The sequence below is a fragment of the Tachypleus tridentatus genome, chromosome 13 (assembly GCF_004210375.1).
Source record: "Tachypleus tridentatus isolate NWPU-2018 chromosome 13, ASM421037v1, whole genome shotgun sequence".
NCBI classification, from domain to species: Eukaryota; Metazoa; Arthropoda; class Merostomata; order Xiphosura; family Limulidae; genus Tachypleus; species Tachypleus tridentatus.
The window spans coordinates 201,558,320-201,585,977 of NC_134837.1; the positions used below are offsets into that span (position 1 = coordinate 201,558,320).

The window sequence follows — 27,658 nt, forward strand, 5'->3', positions numbered from 1 at the left end:
ATCTTGGTCATGCTGTAGACTTTGTTAAAACATGTTATTCAACATTTGATCAGTAGTACTTAGATCTGTCAATCACTGAACAAACTTAAACTGAGAGAGAAAGAATTATTTGTACCAGTCCTTTGGCTTCAAAATGTTTTGTTCTCTTCTAATTCGATTCTAAAGTTTCCTGATCACTTTAGTCTCATCAGGAATATCATCAAGTCCAAATCCACGTAAAGAAGACACATTCCAACCTTGCATGTTCAACTGTGATACTAGGGCAAACATCACTTGAACATTTTTCAGGCAAATACAGAAGTAGGTAAACACTGACAATAAAGCACATATAGAAAAACATCACTTGAACATTTTTCAGGCAAATACAGAAGTAGGTAAACACTGATACTAAAGCACATAGTTGGGTAGTCTAGCATAAAAATTGTACACAATTATTGTAATTTATTGAGATTATTTTCAGTGAAATACTAATATAGAGGGAGCTTTCACAAACAAAACAATACATTTATTTTTCATAGATCTTGATGCAAACAATAAAAAAAATACATAATGAAATTTGCAAAAGTTTAAGAGTCATGTAGGAAAAAAAGTGAAAATACAGCAGAAAACAGATCTCTGACAGGTGAACACAATTAATAAATCTTTAATTCTGAAGTGGTGCCTGAAACTAGAAAAGAACTGACTACTAGTTGCCACACTATTTTGAGAGAGAGAAAATTGAGATAATCAATATTTGATAACAGAGTATTCAATTAAGATGATTTTGATTAAATAGTAAATAATAAATCTAACATATTACTTCTAACTCTGATATTTTCAACTACTAAGTATATTTAATTACAGGTTGAAGGCTGACAGACATCAAAACTTTCATTTTTATTAACTGCTAAACTTCTTATAAAAAGCTATTAAAACAGTTTCTACCTTAAATAACTACTACATTCAGAAACCATCAAACAATTCAATCCACTCATGATATATATATGCACTGGGAAATTATGAATTGGAATTTTTTTCAACCTATATCTATATACACATCTGGACCCCACATACTTTTTTATAATGTTGTGTTTCAATTATTTTATAAACAACGTTCATATTATCAATGAAGTGAGATATTACTTGTATTCTTTAAATTAAAATTCATAACCTTCACTCCAACAATTAGTGAGGAACTTTAGACAAATTAGTTGGTTTATTTTCCTTACAGTAATTAAATAAAAAAACTCAAATTTAAAGTTTCTAAACATTATTTGCAGGATAATTTCTTATTTTATGAGCATAACATATTTTTAATGTAGCTTTTACAAAGATTTTGTATTTGACTACCTGTTTAAATAAGAAAACTCAATATTCATCTGAACAAAACAGAATACCCTATTAGCCAAAAAAATTGTTGTAGAAATGAGTATAGAACATTAAAAAAAACTTTCTACAGATTTGTATTTGAGAACTAGAATGAAATATTCTAATATTTGTAATAGGACACATGTTCAGTGGTGGACATTTTGTGTTAAGAATCTATGTAAAAAAGATACAACCCAGGTATGTCATTGAAACTTGTAACAAATACTTCTTAAAGAAGCAAGCAGATCTAAAAAGACATTCCTAAATCTCTACATTTCACTTTTTAAAATAATCTGTTCACTGACAAGTGGTTTCTCAAAGTAATATGTCATTCAATTTATTAGATTTATCTTTCAAACTCACACAATTTTCACAAATAGTATCAATAGAACGGCAAAACCTTGCAAACAAAACTAAAACAGTAGTAACGATATTTTCAGTAACTTAATTGCTCAAACATTAAGCTAATAAAAAACAGTAACCAAGTGTAATGGTGTATGAAAACAAAATATTATTACACGGGTTAATTACAAGTTCATACTGGTAATAAGCTTCTTCTGAGACATTGGTATTTTAAATCAGGACAAGTTTAATTTCTGTGGTTATATGCATTTCATTACAATAACTCAAGTGAAAATAAACATTAACTCTATATTCACAACATCCTTAAGAAAGCTTTTGTTGTTCTATAATAGAAATAGTCAATTTGACTGCAGCAGCCTTGTCAGTAGTTATTAATAAAACCTGCAAGTTACAAACCCACTCACTTGTTTTTAAATAACTACTGTTATTATATCTAAGGTACTATAGTTACTACTGAAGTTTGCAATGCTCTTTCTCAAGCTTAAATTTAACAGACTCATTGTTGTGTCTTGGGTTTCAATACCTGTGTATTGTGTACTTATTACTAAAAGTGGTATTTTTGAAGAAGGTTTCACATTTTTTATACACTGTGGTTCCAACAGCTGTACAGAGAATTCAGGAGGAGAATTTTATATTTGTTCTTTAACCAGTACAATAAATCCAAATTTATCTGGGAATACAGATTAATTTGTCATTAAAAAAAAGTGTAAACATTTTTTAAAAGCAAATTCCAATATGTTGGGTCATCATCATAAAAATTATATGGGTGTAATTTACCTGAAGATGACCCAGTGTTATAACTTGTATCGTTGAACAGATATTTGTTTCTGTAATATTTTAATATACACAATACCTCCTTAGTCCTATCATATTGAATGAAAGTGTCTTAACCTCAAATAACGTAATGTTTGTTACAGAATTCATTGACCTGAGGTAGGCCTACAAAAGAAAATCAAATAAACTACTGTCTAACCTTACAAAAACTGCTATGTACTTTAAAAAAATAGTTACTTCCCATCACAATACTGAACATGATTATATCTAACATGCATGGATGAAACTACTTTATGTAAACCGTTCTTTCTTCTTGTTTCACGATGTTGTGTCCACTTTTGGACAAGTTTCTTTGTCCGACCTTTGTTCATGTTTCACTAACACAGTTTACTTTAATTTTTGTTTCTATACACAGTGCAGTTTTGACCTGGATTGATAAATGTTTAACAGTTTCGTTACAGTACTACTTCAAAGTATGTATTGTATGTTTTCAGTGAACATTACACAATTAAACCCCTAATATGGTCATAAAAATAAAGTTTAAAACTAGTTCCTTCAGTTTAGACTTCTTATTACTTCAATTAAAAGAATTATGTTGTTCATAATAAAGCAAGAATTGTACATAAAATCAATGTAATTAAAAGTTAAGAAAATGGTCAAACATTGTACAACACAACGAAAAAACTAACCCTAACACCATACCAAAAGCTCCAAGATAAATGTGTTAATATGTAGCAACCTACTTGTGAATAATGAACTTATATAAAACTAAAAATGTCAGCATGGTGGGACTTGTGTGTATAATTTGATTAAAATAACCAATGGTTGGCACATTCCACAATCAACACTTCCTATCCCTTATAATGACAATCATTAATACCACTTACTCACAGAAATAACATGTATATTAGGAAGGCTATACAAGTTAAAACTTACTTTAAAATATAATTATTTGAAGAACACCCACAAAATTCTTTCACTTCATGATGCTAGAAGATAACTTACCGACCGTTACCTGATTTGTCAGTAAAACAAGTACCACAGATCTTATGATACTGCACATGTTTAACTTTTTGTTACACCAAAAACATTTAAAAGATTTTATTATTGTAACGGGAGTTTGATTTATTAATAACTTCACTGGATCCAACAACAGTTACTACTTTTTGAGATTTCCAACAAGTGCAAATCTTAATCCTAGCTCCAAGATAGTTTATTTTTGTTTTGTCACAAATATTCTCTGTGTGTAAAACTTAATACTACAATGATCTGGGCCTGTAGGTACTGAATAAAATAACCATTCTAATCCTTCCCTATCCAGTTTGTAACAATAGTAATTTTGTTTATACACAGTCTGTCTTCCACACATACACACACAAACATCAACACAACTTGTAGTACAGTAATTGCAGAAGAACTAAGCCCAACAATTTACACATATACATTAAATGACTAGCTCTAATTTGTACTAACAACAACAAAAAGCTAGGAAACAGGATGATAACAGTTCAGGGAAGGAGACCTTGAGCAGTCAGCGAGTCTTTGAGACTGTTAAAAATGTACAGCTGTTCTTCTGGCTTCAAGTTGTACAACTGATGGATCAGCTTCTGAGGATTTGGAGCCCTAGAGATACAATTTTTCATTAATGTAGATATTTTTTAACATACTACCCACAAATATAAAAACAAACTTTGAAAGATGAGGTAGAATGCTTATGTATATAGAAACTAATCATTATGTTCTAAAGAGGTGTATGTCAACTTTAACATACCTGATAAAACTGTGGATGTAAACATTCACAAAGGTAGCCATCAGGAACTGGCAATCAAACCTATCCATGATTCCTCCATGTCCAGGAATGATGTCTCCAAAGTCCTAGGTCATCAAAAGTGGATAAACGTATACTCTGTATCTTTACTATCCAAGTTGTCCCAAGTTATAATTTAAAAATGATTTGTTACTTATACCCTAAAGCACCATAAAATACCCAGTTAAAAAGTATATTCTATGGATTCATTGCACATGTCAAGGTATGTTTTTGGCTGACAACTCATCTCCTAAGGAAAAAAACTTTCATAACGGAATCCAGTTTTAAAGGGAAAATGTATCAGAATACTAAACTTGAATCTAAAGAATAAAAGTAGAAAAACGTTTATCTGTTTACTGGGTTTGGACAATAACTTTTTTATCAGAAAGTAACAATGTAAGTGTTACTCCCACAGATGAACTATAACAGAACATACTGGGTCTTCTACAATAACTATAACATTTATGTAATAAGCTAGTACATAAAAGTTTGTTTTTCAAATCCTAGTAGGCAATTGATAACATTTTATGAAACATTTGTAAGCTGATAATATAACTATACATTGATCATTGAGAGATAAATTTTTGTCTTTTGCTTACTCAAGAATTTCATTGTTTGATCAGTTTATTAGCATGCGTGAAATACATCCAAGTTACCTAAAACCTCATAGTGCATTGCAGGGTTTAGGTATAGAATGTCCTGTAAATAATTAGTGGAGAGTTATGTCACCACAGAGCCTGAAGCGTCTGACCTAATCACAAGATATCACTTGTACTCCTACCAACAATGTTACATATATATTTAACCATCATTTTACATAGTTTATTTATCAGCCCACCTATGTTTAAAAAAAATTCAAATTAAACAGGATATGTTTATGAAGTTAGTGAATACATTTCAACACATTATGAACTTACATTGGGCAAAGTTAGAGTTCCATGCCTGTTGCTGTCCAATGTTTTGTTAATTGACTATGTCTTATACTGAACAAACAAAAAGTTCCATACCTTAACTTTAAAAGCTCTCTTAAAACCACTAGCAAAAAATCCTCCAAATGGTCCAATGATAGAGCTGAAGAGAGAGAGGGCCAATGAATGAAGCACAAACGGGTATAAACTGATTGTCTTTGGCAGCCCCAACTTAAAAAGAAAAATTAGATTTATTAAAGTTTACAGAATTGGTTTGCTGGATACTAAAATATGTAAAACACCTGATGATCCTGTAAATGTATGGTAGAAATATCTTGAAGCTATGAAGGTAATAGCAGACAGAGGAATATATACAACAGTACTTCCAACAACAAATGTATTATACATTTAGAAACATTCACATACAATACACACATTCTAAAATCCACTGATTTATGGTATAATTGCTTTTACACAGACAAAATATAAAATTCACATAATACAAAACTGTTACCTTGCTAGATATTAATCTACAAACTGAAACTCACTACTCCACAAATACCTTGAACCCAGACAGGAAAGTTATACACATGAGGCAGAAATAATGACGATGGACTACAGTCTATTGTCATTTTCTCCAGTTCTGCCGAGTATTCGATTGGGCATACAAAGTACTTGAACTGACACAAGAAATGAGACATCTGAAAAAGAAAACGTGAAAACTATTATCTGTCACACTGCCTGAATAAAACTTCAGGCCAGATGTGACACTGATAAATTATAAAATGGCCAAACAAAGTATTTATAAAAAAAATAATTAACATTTTAATCTACACTAAGTGAATAAAACTAAGCAGCTAGTAGTAGCATAATAAAAACAAACAAGAAACAGTTAAACAGATTTTTTTCGTACTTACAATAGTTCCTATGATCACTGTAGAAACAGCTCCACCAATGAAACCCTCCCAAGTTTTCTTAGGTGATAGTTTAATCAGTGGTGTTTTCCCAAAGAAAAATCCAAATATGTATGCCATAACATCATTACATATAATCATTGAGACTGGAACAATGAACCTACAAAAAGATTACCATATGATAGTTACAGAGTTGTTAATTCTTTCATGGTGGGCACTAGTTTCATAAGGTTGAAATCCTTATGAAATAGAACAATATTAAAATAAAAGTTGCCTCACACATGTATAAAGGATAAAATACAAGAAACTTAAATTGACTGCTGTGATTGGAAGAGTACAGAAGATCAAGCAAGCTGGTCAAACAGTATATGAAAGAAGAGTTGGCTACAACTGTGTAAATTATCAGTAAAGTATTCTTTCAGTACTTTAAGGGTAAACAGAATGTTTGTAGTGTCATTAAGGTATAATGCCACAAGGTTAACATCTGACATTATGGAATAGCTGGGTTAATACAGTCAACCTTTTCTTCAATATCTAAACAATATTACTCATTCTGAACAGTTGATGGATGGAAACGGTAATCACGTTACTTCTGAGATTATTAAGAAACAAACAAGACTTCTGGGCTAGGTGATATTTGTCCAAAGATTTTGAAATAGATTACAGATTGGATATGTGAGCCACTTACTACAATTTCTTGTTAGTCCTTAAATAGTAGGTATGTACCAGAGGACTAGTAGTTAACTAATGTAACTCTTCTTTTCAAGGGAGGTGATAAAAATTGTACCAATAATTATAGACCCATTAGTCTTACATCAGTTGTGGAAAAAAGTTTTGAAAGTGAATGAATAATATACACATCTTTTTAACAACCAACACTTTTATGCAAACACTAACATTTTAATACCATAGTTACAATAATTACTGCAAAGACACCTCCACCAATGAAACCTACTCTTAATCACTTGTTTTTCCATTTAAAAAAAACTTCTAATAAGATGTAGACACATCTCATTGCTATCACAAGCATGAAACTTAAAATCTTTCACTTGATACATACTGATTGATCTATTTCCAAACTGACCTTCAATATTTGATAGCTATAATATCAGTGAAGTGAGTAAGTTTACTGTCATCATAACAATAACACTGCCACTTGAACTACAGGAAGGAGAAATGTAACATTGTTCTAAAGAATGAAGTGGTTAGTAACTACAGCTACGTAAACAGATTTTGTTTAATCCACAAATTAGATGTTGAGTCTAAACTTAAAGCTAGTGTTGAGGAGAATAAACCATCAGATTTTATATTTTGTACAATGAAGAATGTATTTTAAAGTTTTCAAATCAGTAACTGTAAGTTTAGAATAGTACTGACCTCTACAGAGCACCACAAGATTTCAAATGTCTTTCATTTGTCTTGAGGTATTCACTACTTAACCTCACTAAGTAATTAAAAATGAGCCTAGTTTGTTTTTATTACATTTACACTTCACTTGTTAATACGACTTTCTTCCATAGTTTGAATTTAAAAATCTTTGCCGATTATCTTTTTACAAGTCTAGTAACCACTAACAAAGACAATTTAATATTAATCATTCACAGCTTATTAACACTGCAGAAAAATGTGTCAAGTTTTTAATCTTTTCCATTATCTTTTTACAAGTCTAGTAACCACTAACAAAGACAATTTAATATTAATCATTCACAGCTTATTAACACTGCAGAAAAATGTGTCAAGTTTTTAATCCAAGCTGTGATGATGTTCACAAAAAACGTGTGTAACAGTTTTCATGTTTTTATCATTCCTCGGTAAAGTTATGTTGTGTTTCTTTATTAGGTATACATTTTACAGATTGTGACATCAAACTTTTGTGTTCAACTTTAAGGTTATAAGAAGTGTTTCCTCAGCATGTAAATTAACCTAATTTGAAGGGTCAGTGTTACCTTAAAGTAGGACTATGATTCTTGGAAATGTATTCTCACTATTATGTATTTTCTATAAAAATAATACACTAGAAGTATAAGTATTTTCAACTATACACTAAAAATATGATAGCTAGAAGTGCTTTCAGCTATAAACTAGGAATATGGTAGAATTAGAAGTGCTTTCAAGTGTAGGGAATAAAACCTAACAGGTGATTTGTTTTTTATCTAACTTTCAAACAAACAAGTATTGGATGTTGTATCTAAAAAAAAATTCACTTACCAAATAAGCCCCTCAAACAGGTTTTGCATGATCAGGTATGACTGGGTCACCACAATCAACAAAGTAACGTGGGTCCAAGCAAACTGCAAAGTTTGTTTACCATACAATCTTTTTTGTTGTCTTCATCACAGCACAAAATACTTATAAAATTTATATATTATAATTATGATAAATCTTGTCCTTCAAGCAACAGTTAAATGGTTATTCTTAAATTATTCACAAATCTAATAATCTTTTCTCACATTTTTGAATAAAAACATCTTTTTTAACCTAAAGTATCAGATAAAATTCTGATATCTGTGTTACCACTAGAACATTCTCGTTGTTCCACCAGCATCTGACACCTGTATTACCACTAGAACATTCCCGTTGTTCCACCAGCCTCTGACACCTGTATTACCACTAAACATTCCCGTTGTTCCACCAGCCTCTGACACCTGTATTATCACTAAACATTCCCGTTGTTCCACCAGTCTCTGATGCCAGTTTTACCACTAGAACATTCCTGTTGTTCCACCAATGTCTGATGCCAGTTTTGCCATTAAATCAAATTGTTTTACCAAACTCCCAATATCTGTATTACCATTAAAACATTCACAATGGTCGACCAACGTCTGACATCTGTAATACCATTAGATCATTCACATTGGTCTACCAACGTCTGACATCTGTATTACCATTAGATCATTCACATTGGTCTACCAACGTCTGACATCTGTATTACCATTAGATCATTCACATTGGTCTACCAACATCTGAAATCTGTATTACCATTAGATCATTCACATTGGTCTACCAACATCTGACATCTGTATTACCATTAGATCATTCACATTGGTCTACCAATGTCTGACATCTGATTACCATTAGATCAAATTGTTCTACCAAACTCCCAATATCTGACATCTGTATTAGCATTAAATCAAAGTGTTCTACAAAACTCCCAATATCTGACATCTGTATTAGCATTAAATCAAACTGTTCTACCAAACTCCCAATATCTGACATCTGTATTAGCATTAAATCAAACTGTTCTACCAAACTCCCAATATCTGACATCTGTATTAGCATTAAATCAAACTGTTCTACCAAACTCCCAATATCTGACATCTGTATTAGCATTAAATCAAACTGTTCTACCAAACTCCCAATATCTGACATCTGTATTAGCATTAAATCAAACTGTTCTACCAAACTCCCAATATCTGACATCTGTATTAGCATTAAATCAAACTGTTCTACCAAACTCCCAATATCTGACATCTGTATTAGCATTAAATCAAACTGTTCTACCAAACTCCCAATATCTGATATCTGTATTAGCATTAAATCAAACTGTTCTACCAAACTCCCAACTAATAGGAAAAATTATCATTTATAGGTCCAATAAATATCGTTGAAAATTTCAATGACAAAACCTAAATAAACAGTAGTTCATTGAGAATGGATTATAAGGTTACACATCAGACAACAGGTAAACAAACAAACACAAATCTGCTGTTTTAACATGACGAGGATTGAATATTAATGAAAAGTACAAGACATGCCCCTCAATATTAACCCCTCATTTATTTGGTATATTCACTATTTCTATTCCCAGGGGATCGTGGAAGTGTGCTTTGATAAGCCACTTTCATGAGTCCCATAATATATGGTTGCAGTGTATTTTTTAATTATATATACAATATATCAAATTTCCTAATTTTCCCTTGTTTCATGACCAAACATCAAATTAGAAAATTAACAATAAGAAATGTACCAGAGAAAACTGTTTGAGGTAATATTTCTTGACCAGGCTGAGCACAAACCACACAAACCCAACAATGTACAAACTGAATGAAATAAATCTGTGATAAGTCACCAAAGGCTTCATAAGATCCTGAAAGAACAAAACCAAAAAAACATTAATAAAATAATGTGTTCCTGATATTCAAATCATTAAAACAGACAATATGTGTTCCTAATATTCACAATAGAATACACAGTCGTTCAAAAAATATCTTGAAGAAATTTACTCCTTTGTTAAACATCTTCAGATGAAAAAAAAAACATTCACTTATTTATGGAACTCACTAAAACTGTCAATAATTCGTAACACTTGTAACTTACATACACAATGTAGATTGCGTGTAAAACATTTAAAAACTGATAATTCAACAAGTTCAACTTATAAATGTTGATCAGATAAATAAATCAGTAGCATATATACAATTCAAATGTCCCATTAAACTCATTCAAAATCAGTCATGATAACCTCCAAGAGGTCAGATATACAATTCAAATATCACATTAAACTTGTTAAAAATCAGTCACGATAACCTTCTAGAGCTCCTTATGTTCAGTATACTGAGTGTACCAACATAACTATGACTCAAATATACTTCTCTTACATAAACAGTCAACTGTAGTGAAATTTATATATTTTATTTGGATGTTAAATATCTATGAAAATCTGCTAATACAAATTTTCAAGTTCTTAAGATTCATATTAATCTACTTCATGTTTTCTTTATTACATAAAAACTCTGAATCACAAAGTTTCACTCTATATGTTTCAGTTCCTTATTATATTCCATGTTTCTGTCAAATATTTTTATATTATAGTTTAGTTAATAAGGCTTCACTCTACACACATCAACTGTTTCTTACATTCAGTGTTTCTGTGGAACATTTTTATGTTATAGTTTAGTTAATAAGAATTCACTCTACACACATCAGTTGTTTCTTACATTCAGTGTTTCTATGGAATATTTTTATGTTATAGCTTAATTAATAAGGCTTCATTTTACAAACATCAGTTGTTTGTTGCTGTGGAACATTTTTATGTTATAGTTTAATTAATAAGGCTTCACTCTACACACATCAACTGTTTGTTACAGTCAGTATTCCTATGGGAAATGATAATATTCTCCTAAACAAAAAATATTTGATTGGTACCTACCACTCCTATCATTTGTGCTGTGCTCTATATGTGCACATTTTTGCTCATCACTAGACTTAACTATCACACTTAACTTAATTCTGTTGGAAATAACCATGTGGCAACCCTCCACCAATAGTAGCACAACATACTCTTCTGATACAAGTTTCTCCTTCTATAATATTTAGTCTAATCTTTACTTTGAAATTAGGCACAAAAGAAACAAGGACAGGAGGTGAGGGTAAGTAGCTATTGGAAATATAATTTTAATGTTGTAAAATATTAACATCTTATCTCTATTCACATAATAGCTAGAATCCCACACTGATGAGGTGGAGGAATTGATGGAAAAGTTACCCAGTTGAGTGTTCATGGAGTGCGACATCATTTTGAAGATCGACAGAATATCACTGCCCTACATTCTACTGAATGGGACTGAGCAGGTAGAAGCCTCCATGATCAAACACCTAAAGAATGGTAAGTGTTAAGAACTCTCATGTTCCACACAAAAAAGTGGGACAACTTGTTTGGATCCCAGAGGCTGCACAATGAGTGACAATTTGAAAAACCAGATCACCCCTGATTTATTCAACTGAAAAAACAGCAGGAATGGGCACAAGTATGAAGTAAAATACAGTGGGAAGAACCTACTAGCAATCTTATGGGAGGTCCCATCTCAACAATGTGTGTTATAGGTAGGGCATCCCACCCTACAGCTTGCCTGGTACAGCTCTTTGCTACACCAGCCTCCAGGCCTCAACCCATCACAGGTGATGCTCCTGGGGTACTCCAGATGGTACATGTATTCTCTAGTGGTTATAGGCCATACAGTGTGGATGTTTTGACTAATAGCTAGTAATTACACCTGAACATGTCTCACTTGCCATAGATTGGGTCTACTTTATAAAATGGATATAATCCTGTAGAAGGAAAAGGGAGACAGAAAAGTAAACTTTCCAGTTCACAGTTGACCCATCGTGTGTAGAATGGAAACAAGTGGAACACAATATCCAGATCAGAAAGAAACAGCCATATGTTTTAATTAATGGGAAATGAATGCATGCTGTGTGCTCCACATATCTGGCTAAATTATCTCTTCTGAAGGACAACAAAGATGAGATGCCAGAGAAAAGGTAAGGTGCCAAATCTGGCAAGATGACACCTGGTAAAGATTTTGGTATCAGAAGATAAAAATGTGTATATGCCAATCTTATAAGTTTACAAATCCAACTCACAAAAGTAAAAAGTGAAAGAATGGGTTCCACGGAAAGAATAACTTAAAGAGAGACCCACAGAAGGGAACCATGTGGGCAATAAAAAAAAAGGAGAATAAGCTGCATATAGAAGCCTATATGGATCTAAAAGAAAGTAGAAATTGGAATGGTGGGGAGGAAAAGCATGAGCTACTGACATTCTGGGAAAGAAAGAACAATCCAGATAAAGAAGTAAATGAGTGTTTTAGTAAAGTGTTTATGAAATGTTGATGTTGAATATGTCACACCTCCAATATTTACATCTGACAAGACACCCAGCTTATATAAGAGCAAGACAATGTTATTTTTAGTGACTAGGCCCATTGTTTATGTTCTCTCAGAGGTAAATTTACAATCTAAATATGCTACAGCATACTGTATTGGTTTTTAAGTTCCCCCATATTACAAGTCCACTTTTTTCAGCATACGTTACCATACATCTTACACAAAAAAATTTTGGATTTTAAGACCGCCTGTCCTGAGAAGTTACATCCTTGTAAAACTATTATTGCTCACTGGGCCTTTCCACCTAGCACTGCTTGTATGGGCCTGTATCAGAGTGAGCACTATATATTTACAAACTACAGATTTTATCAAGATCTGTGTAATATAATTGTGGCAAGGTACATTGTACATACAATTAGTACTAACCAGATGTACAATGGGAACTGTATAGTCAGTAGTATGAATACAGTATCCAAACCATACCAGTGTTGCTTGGGTTTGCATGTTTTACTGCAGCTGTCCATACTGGAACTTCTGGAAACCTATAAAGTGAAAACTCTGGATTCTCCATCTGGTTGTTTGTATAACTAAGTGCCCCACAACTCATTGTCATTTCCAATACTTAATTGGATAATACCATACCAGCAACTATACTGTGATTACTACATTGCCTCTGCTAGTTCCAAAATGGTAGGGTTTACTTTTTAGCTTGCACATAAAGTATGTGTGACGTCACATGAATAGGTTCGATTGATGGATGGCTGCTACATAGTTATTTACAAGCAAAGTTGTAACAGAACCACATTAAACATGGTGGGAGTTTTAAGGGTAGTTGAGAACAAAAACATTTGCACATACAGAGGGAAGCACTGAATGAAATAAGCTATTATGTGAGGGAGGTAAGACACCATCTAGGAATTCTTTGTTATAGTTTAGTTAATAAAGCTTCATGTTATACATATATTTGTTCTTTCTTTTTTTAAAGAAATATTAACAATATATATTCAATTATTTAACTTGACAGTAAATTGATAGTTTGCTCAGGTCTATGTTGTCTGTCTGTGTGGGGGTGGGTACTTGCAAATGGTTTATTGTCATTCAGTTTCCCTATATTCTTATGGTGTAGTTTAATAATTCAATTTTGATTTGATTTTAAAATCTAAGTTATCCAAATAATACAACTCCATAATTACACTAAGTCATTTACTAAACAAGTTACAACACATTCTGAGGCAGCTCTTCACATTGTAATGATATCATTTTGAAACTTCTTACAGTACTCACTGCTCTATTCAGTAAAACTCCAAAATAGTCGACCATACTTTCTCCATAGAGGAAGTAGTTGGATGTGACAAGAAAATACCAGGACAGAGATCGAAACCAAGGTAGATCGTGAGTACGATACACAATGTAGCCAATAGAGATGATCTCGTGGAAACACTTGACTTGAACCAGCAAAGTCTGTTGTTTAAACAAGAAAACAAAATGTTGAATTGTGCATCTTAATACTGTACAAGTTCCCATTTTATTTGAGCAAACAAAAAAATATTCATTTACACTTCATACATCTTATGAAAAATATACAAATATATACATCTTAATACTACCATAAATCATTAAATGCTTTTAAAAGAGACAATAATGTTCATTCACACTTCATATATCTTACTAATATTATGAATTACTACACCTGTCACTTGACCAAAAAGAAATGTTATGTTGATTTATACACATTAATACTGATATAAATTGCTAATAACACATAAATATATTGTTAATTTTTTCATATTATTGAGAAATATTATGTCAGTTAAAGCAGAACAAAAGTTATACTGTGAAACCATGATACCCAGTTTCTTAGAATTTTAAAGAAATACAGTACAGACTTGAAGTGTTCAAGAATAGTCGACCTGATAAAGATTGTTGAATATTACTTGGCATTTCTGATATTTTACTATATCACAATGTGTTTTCATTGTAATTTAGTTATCTTTCACATTAGAGAAATACATTCCTTGAACCATAAGTTTACTCATAGTACCAATGCATCATAAAATGCACAGAAATTTACTATCACCCAAATATAAATATTTTGATCCACAACTCACGAGTACAACTTATTTTTATAAATTTTGACTAACTGTCCATATTATGATTGAAAATAAAAACACAGCCTAAACTTGAGCCTAATACTTTTTCACTAGCTTAGAGACTGAATGCACCTACTAATGTCATCATTGTAAGGAATACTGCTAGCTAGCATTTAAATTATTTACCAAGGAAACACAATCTGCATGAAACATATGTACAAAAATTTGAAACTATCAAACACTGGATGTCGTTACTGAAACTGATTTAAAAAGAAGTAACAGTACAGATCACAAGGCTGTAATAAACAAAAATATTTCTTGTTAAAGTTAAAGTTCACCATATGATTTTGATTTAATTTAAGAAGTGTAATTCTTCTACACAGTACACACAAACACATACTCTCTGGAGTAATGTCATACACAATAATAACATGTATAAGTTAGCAACCAACTTAATGAATTAACTTATTATCTTGTGAAAACATATTGTTGCTCTCAAAAGAACTTCACTCTGTCTTCTTCTGTCTAACTATATAGTATGTTCCCCCCTTAAAATAAGTCACTCCATTATGTTTATAAGTTCATGTTTGCCAACTTATGTTAGCATACTGTACTTACAGTGAATAACAACATCAGAGGACCAAGCCAGATGATCAGACCAAACCCAAATATCATAACCCAAGTAAAGATTCCTCGCACCACCCAATTCCTCCACCTACAAGACAGAAATGTAACATTATAATCATAAGTAAAAACTGTATTCAAATTATTAATCTATTTTTGATCAAAAATTATTATCAACAACCACAACAACTGCATTGTCAATTGTCAGTATAAAGAAGAGAAAACACACTTCATTAAATCATCAAAATATGTTTGTGTAATTATATTTACACACCTTTCATACCACCAATCCATTACTGTCAAGTAGTCCTAGGTTACTTTTTTTACATACCCTTCATACCACCAATCCATCACTGTCAAGTAGTCCTAGGTTACTTTTTTTGCATACCCTTCATACCACCAATCCATTACTGTCAAGTAGTCCTAGGTTACTTTTTTTGCATACCCTTCATACCACCAATCCATTACTGTCAAGTAGTCCTAGGTTACTTTTTTGCATACCCTTCATACCACCAATCTATTACTAACAAGTAGTCCTATGTCATCTTTTCTTTCATTCAAAATATGTGTAAATATAAATGTGTACATTTATTTAAGTTTTAAAAAATCCATCAAATCAGTTAACATTACTTTGTTATATTGTGATTTAAGTTCATACACACATTTGAAATTGAAAATACTTTTACCTGAGAATATTAAGGGATAAATAAATTAACTAGAAATTATATGAATCTCGTTATGCCTAACCAGTAAGATAAAGTTGTACTGTATACTTTTTCAACCAGTTATCTTTATAAAATATGTTTGTTATTAAGCATAAAGCAACACAATGGCCTATCTGTGTTTGTACTACAGGTATTAAAACCAAATTTCTTTGCACTGTTTGCTCTCACACTTACCATTGAGCCACCAGAAGATTTAAATTCTAACGGTGGTTGATTAGTAGGTAGGATGCAAAATGTGTATAATGTTCTATTTATTACTGTAACAACACAGTTTTACTGTCACAAGTACACCGTCACTACCACTTCAACAACATTGTGCTACTACATGATTTATTACTGCAACAACACAGTTTTACTGTCACAAGTAGACCAACAACATTGAATTATTTTCTTTCTATTCAGCTCGTATAAACATTAAAGCTTAAGCTTCCTGTAAGAAGCCCAGCAGCAGTAGTATATATCAGTACATCATCACGTATGTGTGTCTCTCATGAGCATTCAGTAACATACCAATACATCGTTACACATGTTTCAGAGAAATGTAAATTACCAGTCGAACAGTAGTACAGCTTCCATTTGTACAAGTTAACATTTTAGTATCTCAGACATCAGCTTTGCCTATCTAAGTACTGGTCTTGCATGCTCAAGTCTTTTATAACCCAGTTAAATACCTTTAGCAATACTTAATTTGCAAATTTCTCCACCCTTGTAAATGTACCTCTATCCAGGTATTATATACAAGTACCTCACTTAGATAACATACACACTTTTACAAGACTTACACTGGCTCTTAGTGTAGAGGCAGAGCAGGAGAGTGTTTGTGGAAATGTTCACTTCTAAAACATACTTACCACCCACTGGCACTATAGCTAGAATCCTACCTTTAAAAGGGGCTGGTGCAGGCATGATCCATGCAGAAAGTGTCTGCATAGAATAATGTTATCAAGATAGAAAATAGTACACTAGTGGGGGAATGACAATTCATCCAAAACAGGTATGTTCCTCACTAGGAACCTAGTTCCTGTATTAAGGGCGGAATAGTATAAGTGATCATCAATATAGACCAGCCCGCACCAGACAGCCGAGGTTCCACTACTCATATTGGTAGTTAGGAATATTGGACTGAAATATTATACATATACACTGCTGGCGAAAATCTTAAGGCCAATGAACATAAAGAAAAAAAATATGCATTTTGCATTGTTAGACTCAAACACTTATTTGAGTAGAACTTTGAAAGATGAAAATAAGAAAAGGAAAATAAAAATAAAAAACTTTGTTATCATTTAATAAAGAAAATGTGAACACTATGAAATTAGCCTAAATACTACCTGGTCAAAAGTTTAAGACCATAACAAAAAAAAGTCCTAAACAGGATAAGAAATGCCCAACAAGAGGTCTCAGTAGTGAGATGCACTGCTGTCATTGCGAATAACTGCAAACATTCGCTTTCGCATGGTCGATACAAACGTTTGCAGAAGGCTGGCTGGAATGTTATTCCAAGTGGTGAAGATGGCTTCACAATCATGCACTGTTTGGAATTGACGTCCATTTCTATAGAATTCCCTTGCCATCCACCTCCAACTATTTTCAATGAGGTTCAGTTCAGGCAAATATGCTGGATGGTCCAAAAGAATCATGTTATTCACCATGAAAAAGTCCTTTGTCCTGCAGGCATTGTGAATTGCACTGCTGTCCTGCTGAAAGATCCAGTCATTTCCACACAAGCAAGGGCCTTCAGTCAGTAAGGATACTCTATCCAATATGCCAATGTAGCCAGCTGCTGTCTGATGCCCCTGTATAACCTGAAACTCCATTGTTCCATGGAAAGAGAAAGCACTCCAGATCATGATGGAACCTCCTCCACTGTGTCGTGTAGAAAATGTCTCCGGTGGGATATCCTTATCGTACCAGTAACGTTGGAAGCCACCTGGACCATCCAGGTTAAATTTTTTCTCATCAAAGAACAAAAATTTCTACTTTTCTATGTCCCATATTTGGTACTTCTCAGCAAAGGTTTAGTGAGCTGTTTTGTGGTATGTAAGGAGGTATGTGGTATGTAATTCCAAAGAGAATAACACCTTTGAAGACATTTACAGTTTTTAAAGTATTTCTCTTGTAGATGTCGTCTTATTGTTCTTGAGCTGCATTCTGCATCCGTAAGGGCCTTAATCTGCTTTGACGATCAGCTGATGTCTTGCCAGACAACCCATCAAATCCTTCTGCTCAATGCCAGCAAAAACTTCTTGGGCCAACCACTTGAAATTCTCATTCCGTATCCTTCATGGACTTTTGAGAAATTTGCAACAGCAGTTTTACTACACCCAATCTCAACAATGGCACGTTGAGAGAGACCTTGCTTTTGCAGCTCGACAATTCTGCCACGTTTTAGCCTTTGCCATAGGATGTCAGTGGGAGATGTTGACAATGCTAATGCTTGAACACAAATGACTAAATTTCATTACGTGTTTACCGATTAACACTTCGTTTCAGTATGATCTTAAACTTTTGACCAGCCAGTATTTAGGCTAATTTCATAGTGTTCACATTTTCACTATTAAATGCTAAAAAAGTTTTTCATTTTTATTTTCCCTTTTCTTATTTTCATCTTTCGAAGCTCTACTCAAATAAGTGGTTGAGTCTAACAACACAAAATGCACATTTTTTCTTTATGTTCATTGGCCTTAAGATTTTGGCCAGCAGCGTATACAAATAAGCACATAAACACACATGCTTATGATTAGATCCCAACCTGTTGCTATGGGGTGATGAGTTTCACATCACTGGAATCATTACTGAAAAGTAACACCAAAGAGAATAAAATTCCTCCTCCACCTAAAGAAATCCAAAAGGCAACACTCCAAGCTCAGATTTATGGAATTATATCTGCTTTACTCAACCAAAGGAACAGAACTCATCCAGTCTGAAATTAACATTCATTTTCACTCCCCACCCAAGTGAACAAGGAGAATTTCACATAACCATGGTATTGTATGGATAGAATGTGAAACCTGTGCTCAACCAAGGGCCTAGGATGGGATCAATTCATGTTCAGAATTGCAAGGAGACAGCAGATCTGTGTCTATAAACAATGCTCAAAGAGAGGGAACATGAACACTCAAACTGGGTTGCATAGTGTCAAATCTGTACAGGTATAACGAGTAAGTTCCCATAAACGCTGGTGCAACTCCTTGTGACACCTTGAAAGAACATGCAGGGACCTGAGTAGGAGGGTTCCCAACTTCACCCACATCTCCAAGAGTGGAGGAACAAACTTCAACACTCTGGAGGAGAAGCCTCTGTCCATTACCACAGTGACTGGAATGTGAGTGTAATAAGGACTCTCTTGTTCCACGAGTAGAATCTGGAGGGTAATTCATGTTGGAGAGTCCTGAAGAAAACCACTCTGGAAACAGTGCAATAGGAGAAACAAGTTCCTTAAATTTTTAAAAGCAAAATAACTCCAATTTATTCAACCTGATGACTAGCAGTGATAGGCAGAATCCTTTTTAGTTTTACTCGTGATAGTCCATGATAACATATTAATACCATCTGGTAAATGCTTAGATGGTTTTATAGAACACCTCCTTTCTACAGAGCCTATTGCAACCAGCAGTAAGAATAATCAAACTGGTTGCTAGTATGGAATTGGACTCAGAAAAGTACATCTACTTGGGCAACACTTGCTATAAAGTGAGATGTGATGAAAGCAAGGTGTAAGGGAAAACAAAGACAAGATTTTGACAAAAGTACCCCCTCCTCCTTATAATCCAGCAAATGTTGCTAAAAACAGCTATGGAGTAAAGGAATACTGCCAGAAGAAAATGATTGAACATATAAAGGATGCAAGAAAGAAGCATTGGGAAAAGTATGCATATAAGCCCCAAAAAAGTCCTCTACTAGATAAATAAAATGCCCAGCAAAAAAACAAATGTTCTGAATCTGATAAAATATAACTCAAAACGTACTTCACCTGCAAAGACCAAAATATGTGTGTGTGTGTTTTTATAGCAAAGCCACATTGAGCTATCTGCCGAGTCCACCAGGGGAATTGAACCCCTGATGTTAACATTGTAAATCCATAGACTTACTGCTGGACCAGAGGGGGACACCAAAATATGCAACATGGATATTTGGAAATACACCTCTATTAGAATGGATAAAAGAAATGGAAATTGAAGTATTCCACTGAAAATCTAGGAGAAATGATCACCACAAAAGTGGGTCACAGTAATTCCAGACCTGACAGGCTAAAACAAATTATGAGATTACAGTTGATTGCACAGGTGAGAATAGACAGCAAAAGAATTGTTGAGATGGATGTATACCCTTCTCTAGTTGCCAGAGACTTGGAAAGAAAGGACCTACAAGGATATAGCAGGACCAAATGTCAAGATGTCAGTAATCAAAAAAGTGTACTTTCACCAGGAGGGAGAAATCCAAGGCAAGGAATTAGACAAGCAACATACAAGATATATCTATCCTGTAATAAAACAGTAAATCTACCAGCCTGAACCAGAAAAATCAGGAAGGAGAAATTAATTAATCCTCCTCCAAATGGAACAAGGTAAAGCCCCATAATCTTACAAATCAAAAAGATTAATGGAAGAATAGGAGAAGGATCTGAACCAGATTCATGAGAAACCAATGTAATAAAGAAATGTGCCAGAAAACAGAATCCAAATTATCCATAGAATCAATAAAAAAGGCAACTTCAGAAGCCCTAAAAGAAAACACTGCAGGACAAATGAGTGTTTTCGTCTCTCAGCTGATTAATACATGGATGGTTCCAACTGAAAGTTAACCCCCTATCATTGAGAGATACTTGATCACATTGGCTAAATGAGGTGCTTAAATATAGAACAGGATAGAGGGCACATTGATGAGGATGGTGAAGTTTACAAATTAGATATTGGTAAGGGCAGTTAAGTGAGGTATACAAGAGTGGGATACCAATGATTAGATAGGTAAAGTTGATGTCAAACACAAGCTATATCGTCAGCGGATAGTAAGTGTGTTTTGGAATGAGTTACTGATACAGTAAAGTACAGCAGTAATACAGCTTCTGGTTGTACAGTTAGTTACTGATACCATACAGTACAGCAGTAATACAGCTGCTGGTTGTATAGTTACTTATTGACATAGTATCCTGCTGTCTTGTTAGACACCAAGTTCAATTCATGAAACAATTAGAAGGTACCTTGAAGATAAAGTGGAAAGAACACGGTCTAGGATCTCAGCAGTTTTATCAGAAGACTGTGGCAACTCTTTCATCAGCTGTTCAACAGAGGTTTCATCAGGAAGCTTTTCTTCATCAGATTCCACACCATTAGTCGGTTTTGAGTCCCCACCTTCTTCTGTTGTTGTACTGAACTGTGTAGACAAAAACAATTAACTTAGAACATAACAGGTAATATAAATATAGCTTAATATTTACGTACATCTTTTATCTCCAAATTATATTTTGCATACTTTGCTTCCTGAAAATGTTTACTCAGTTCCCTTTCACTTAATTAATAAGTGTATTATAACAATAAATTATACATACAAAATAAAAAGAAATATCCAGATCAATATTTGTGTGACCAAACTGTAAACAACAGCCCAGTATGCCTGAACTGTAGAGATATAACTATCATAAGAAATGAAAAGAATCCTACATCATACAAATCAATCTGATAAAACTTTTAGTTTATTTATTTCTCTAATTAAAAGAGCAACTCTTGTAATCTGAGCTTTGTAATACAAAACAGTAATCAATTCACTGGAAACATTAAAATTCAGATAGTAATTCTAATAAGACATTCCTCTGCACGAGTATATGCTAGGTTCTCTTTTAATATGTGGTAAACTAAAATATTATGTACAGTTTTCATGAACTTCCTAGGGCCCATCAGGAATTCTGTAGATCTATAACATTAGAATCTAGGTTTGATACCCATGGTGGACACAGCAGAGATAGCCTGTTGTAAAACTTTGTGCTTAACTACAAACAAACCGTTTCAAAACTGATAATAGTTTCAAAGGTTTGTAGCTAACTAACAATCTTTGTTTATAGAAGTTCTAAGTGTAAAAGGGTTTGTTACTTCTTAATATCACAAATTTCTGGAAGTTACATATTATTTACAAAACACAAATGGGAATCTGACATACAGGTTCCATACACAGAAAAAAACTTGCTAGATTTGTTCCACATACACTTAAGCACGTGTAACAGAATTATTCTATGTAAGAAATAATTTACTTGTGTTTATTTAGTCACTCAGTTTATTTTTAATTATCAATTGTGTAACCAGAAGTTTAAAATATTGCAAATATTAATACTGATACAGGTTGGCTGAATAGTGCAATTCACAGAATAAAAACACATATTACATCAGTGTCAATAGTACTGGTCACTTGGAGAACAGTAATGCATATTACTTTAGTGTTGATGGTTACAGTGTGATGACCAGTCCACTCTGTGCTTGTGCCATCAACAAGAAGCTACTTTCAAATGTTGATACTCACATACTATGAAAGAAGATATCTTTGAACAGCCAATAAAAATGCATATCTTTGATAACAATATTCCTGCCAAAGAGCCAATCACCATCATATTTCATTTAAACATGAAGACTGCTTTACTACAAGTCCTCATTTTACAAATTACAGCGATCCAAAACATTAATGAAAGTAAAATCAAACATAGTAAACAGAACAAACTGTCAGTCTTTAACTTAGAGAAAGTAGTTTTGATACACTTGTATGTCTTCTGACAGAACAGATAGGAAACAACACCTACATGACGTTGGCCTTTTGAATACCCTTAAAGACACAAAAGGTCAGGAAGCTTGAAAGAATCTTGGGAGGTTTTGAAACTAGGCAGGTTTAAACAAACTTAATAATGACTTTTCTTTAATGCAAGTTTGCATTAAATTCTTGTAGTTTTCCAACTAATTTAATAGTCAGTGTTTCATGTGAAGCAAAAATTAAATTTTTTCTTGTTAAATACATACAGACTTCTTAACTTAAACTAAACTAAGACTTCTGTATAAAATACAACATAATTAGCATTCTAAGCTTCTTTACCGAAAAGCCCACACCATATATATATAGACACTGTTACTAGTGAGTTTGTTACTAATACAAGTGTCAAATCACAACAATAGGTGTGTACAAACCATGTGATATTACTGATAATTGTAATCACATGTTGATAAATAAAACTATTCTGCGATCTCTCAAAATTAATTAGTCCATGTTCAAATTTAAGTTTAAAAAGTACAATCTTGATACAATTCCTTATTTTTCCATTGTTAAGTATCAAGTGTTGAAGAATATTAAACTTTAAACCTGATGTTCAATCACTTTTATTACACTTCTACTGTCAAGTGTGAACCAGTTCTTCATACATGTTTAAATAGATTTGTTTCTGTTTTTGATTTTCACACCTAGAGATGAAAATGTTTTCCTACATTTATCAAAGGAGATTAAAACTTCTCATATCAGCTTGTATAAAGAAACCTCTTGGGCTCTTATTATGACCAAAATCATACTGGAGTCCATCAGACTACTCTTTCCAAGACAACACTGCTTCACACAGGGTAAATTGAATATTTTTTTACTTTCAAAAATAAGGTTTTCTCTCAGTATGCTACATTTCTTTCCACTGAATGTTGTTGTCTGTAAGTAACAAAATCTCTAACCAAGTTGCTTCTAGTCATTTGTCGATAATACAAGTTAATGTTATTACTTCTTTTTTAATGCCATCCAAAAAACTCAAAACTATCATGCTACAGTTTAAAATGTTAAGTACCATTACTGCAAGAGCTAGATTACAACTGTCAACAACACAGCACCAGTTTGAGTCAGCCTGAAGCAAGATATGGAGAAATTATTCATAACAATGACCAACAAAAATGAACCGGTTGTAATGTCCATTCCACAAACAGTACTATATATAATTCTTCAAACATTTAAATGACTGAGTTGAAAAATTATTTGGTTAATTTCTAAATTAAATTATCTCTACAAATAATGGTTAAAATCATTTTTCAAAAAAAATATTTAAATAATAAAGGCTTAGTTTTAAACATTTGGTTTGTGTTTGAAAAGATCTAAACTGCTATGAATTAAATATGTCACTCCAATACATGTACTAACACTGTTTAAATTTATTTAAACCCAAAAACTTTCACCCACAATAGCAACAAAAAGAAAAAAAATTACTTATACTCTAGCAAAGAATTTCACAAATGATACAGGATACAGATATGAATTATGTTTGTATAACAGTCCATACACTGTAAATGTTATATATATAACAGTGATGCAAGTTCTTTGTCAGTATGTAGTTACAAGTATGTAGACAAAAAAACAAATACAAGGACATATATCAACATTATGACCAATTTTATGATATAAATATAAAAACAAGAACATAGTTGATATTATGAACAGTCTATCATGAAATTGTGCTTTTTTTTTCAAAATGACAAATTATTTAACTTTGGTGGGTTGCTGTCTGTCAACAAAAGATGAGATATAATATATATTCTGTTGAACTTGCAAGAAATAAGAGATTATTGATCAAAGAGAGCTAATTTATTAAACAGTGTAACCACGGTTGATCCTATACACAAATACCTTAATTTCTATGGCTTCTTGTAAGCTCAGTTTAACTTGCTTAGTAAGACTGCATGAATTTGGACAATTACAATCTAACTTGTATGCTGTTAATATTTGTACCTAACAGATACACTATTATATACATAAAGATACTGTTCATTTTATCAAATTATGTACCCTAGTGGAAAAGCAAGTCTTACGCAATAAAATAATGACAAATGGAATATAAAAAAAATTCCTCTTCCAATGTAATTCTTCATACTATTAGGCAAAACATTATCATAAAACACAGATAACACTAACCTCTTAAGATTAATGTTACTTAACCCTAAACAAAAGACTTCCATAAGCAAGAAAATACTCCATCAGTCAGAGTCCTAGACAAAATTAGCCTATGAGACTTCCTACTGTAAAATTGAACCTTTTGAAAAAAAAGATATTTATAATAATTGCAAAACTAATTAAAACATTTTCTAGGTTTCTGTTTCATGCTTAATTTTCAAAATGTTTTGTGTTTTTTAATAAAACTTTTGAACAAAAGTTTATTGTAAGTTAGAAGAATGGAATTTCACCATTAGATGTGAATTATGTTACTGCTGTGAGGGACACAAACTAGGAACCCTCAGATTCACAGTCCAAGTGTGTACTAACTACAACACAATGCTTGACCACCTGTATAACAATAATTAGAGGAATTTAAGGTTAAAAATCAAACAAAACTAAAACTTATTGAGTTATCAAGTAATCCTGTTACTCATGAAATCATTTGCTTATTAGTTTCATAGCAAATAAAACAACAAACCAACATATTCATATATAAACAACCCACCTGTTAAGTAAACTGCAAAGAAGTAAATATTATAACTGACTTTGTGTCTGTCAAAGTTAATAACAACAAAGTCGATATGACTAAATGATCCATCCATTTCTCTCAAGAAGAAAAGCTTACTTCATCTTTTGTATTGATATGATGAGCTCATGACCTGACAGAATAACTGTTATTTTCATTGTTGAAACATGTGAGTGTGTTCCTCACCATTTTGAATCAGGAAAATTCACCTATGCAACATTAAACAATAACAAATTGACAAGATAAGGAACAGATGCAAGTCATAATTCAGCGAGTGTAACTTTCCAAAAAATATGACCTCCAGAAAGTCAAGTCATAATCATGATCACAAAAACACCATCAAGACCAAAAAAACCTTGACCAACAGTAATTTACCATCAGAAACACATATAGAGAACTTGGACACAACTCCTGTTAAGCCAGTATTGACTTTTCTGATACAATAATTGGACTATAAAAATTATTTTCCTTCATGCATAAATAAAAATACAACATCAAAAAAGTATGAAGAAAAGACTAGTCAAATATTGAATATAATTAGTTCAAGTTTCTCTATAGTTTTGAGAAACTGCCCTCTTGTTATCGGTCTTTTTATAAATGTTTGGTAACTATTTTACCATGAAAAATAACTTGCAAAGTACAAAAATAACATAAAAATTGAAACAAATTTAAATTATAGTTTTTCTAAAATACTATACTTTAATTTTATTAAACTCTAACCTATTAATATTGAACCATGCTTGGAATAATTAAAATTAATCAAAACATTTGTCTGACAAGCATCCAAAAGTAGCAGCTGTAATTATTTTTATAATGTAGATACATATGCTGATGTTCAGTACATGAACATATTGTTAAAAATACGGATATTTTATGCCTATAAAACACCAAAAGTCATATTTTATTTCTAATAATTAAAAGTTGGGAAATTTATTCTTAAGGTAAATGGTGATTTCTTAAGTATGTGGTTCAAAACAGAGATTATAACACAGACGGCTTTCATAGTTATTAAAACTATAAAATATTGATTAAAAATAATACAGATCTTTTATAAAAGATTTTAATGGGAAACACATAATATGTAAATTGGTGACACATTAGATTCACTTTAATCCATCAGTGATAAGATCAGTTGATAAGCATATTTAAAGGCTAAGATCTCATCTTGTTTCATGTAATTAATACTAATATGGAGTTTTTAATATTTGTCTTTTATCAGTTATTACTTCTTGATAAGTTTACTTTTGTATTGTACAAACATATTTCCTGAAATTCTTCAATATTTGTCACCCTTCTACAGATAACCATAAGCGATCGAGATAGAAATATATATACATACACACACACAAGTATGGCCTACACATATTTACCATATTATTAGGTACAACGAACACCATTTTTTTGCTACATAAGACATCAATCATGTCAAATACATTCAGCAAATTGCCTATAATTAATATAGAATATAAAATTAAGTATAACCTTCTTTACAAGAAAACTATTACTAGTGGCTTATTACAGTCACTATTAATGTAAAATGTTCGTTTGAAATGATTTATAAAAAAATAAACGTTGTTGCCTTTTGACAGTTTTGTTAATTATACTGATAACTTTACTAAATTTAGTATGATTATTATATTCATTGGTTGGTTTGCCAACCAAACCATGTCATTCATATTACTGATATATTTCGTGAGTTACAAACTCACCAATTTCTGTTTTTCCTCAAAATCAAATTGCTGTGCTTCAATGCTTGACCTTCTATCTTCATTTTTAAAGCCTTCATCTTTCCCAGTCTCAGACTGAGCTCTTTTGCGTAATTCTGTCTCTGCCATTTTACAACTTTAAAAACGAATATACGTTAATTCACCAATTAAAAATTATTGGTTATCCTATCAGTTATGAAACTTGTCAGACAACGTAATGTCTTTACACTCACAACGATATACTCTTAAGCCTACTGTTTACTTTATACAAGTGATTTATAGTTACTTATAAAACTTCATTGGTTAAAGCGACATCTCTGTACTTTTCATAAAC

The 27,658-nt window shown here is 32.3% G+C and overlaps 1 protein-coding gene across 1 annotated transcript; it reads right to left on the minus strand.

The window, feature by feature from the left end:
• Positions 1 to 483: 483 nt before the first annotated feature.
• Positions 484 to 27,658, minus strand: Cds (CDP-diacylglycerol synthase). The gene is made up of 11 exons (XM_076475906.1): positions 27,328 to 27,658; positions 21,359 to 21,531; positions 15,428 to 15,524; positions 14,004 to 14,180; positions 10,081 to 10,200; positions 8,322 to 8,404; positions 6,117 to 6,273; positions 5,748 to 5,900; positions 5,299 to 5,430; positions 4,256 to 4,359; positions 484 to 4,107 (listed from the first exon to the last, which is right to left on the minus strand). The coding sequence occupies exons 1-11, from the start codon at positions 27,451 to 27,453 to the stop codon at positions 3,993 to 3,995; spliced, it is 1,437 nt and encodes a 478-aa protein (XP_076332021.1). The 5' UTR covers positions 27,454 to 27,658; the 3' UTR covers positions 484 to 3,992.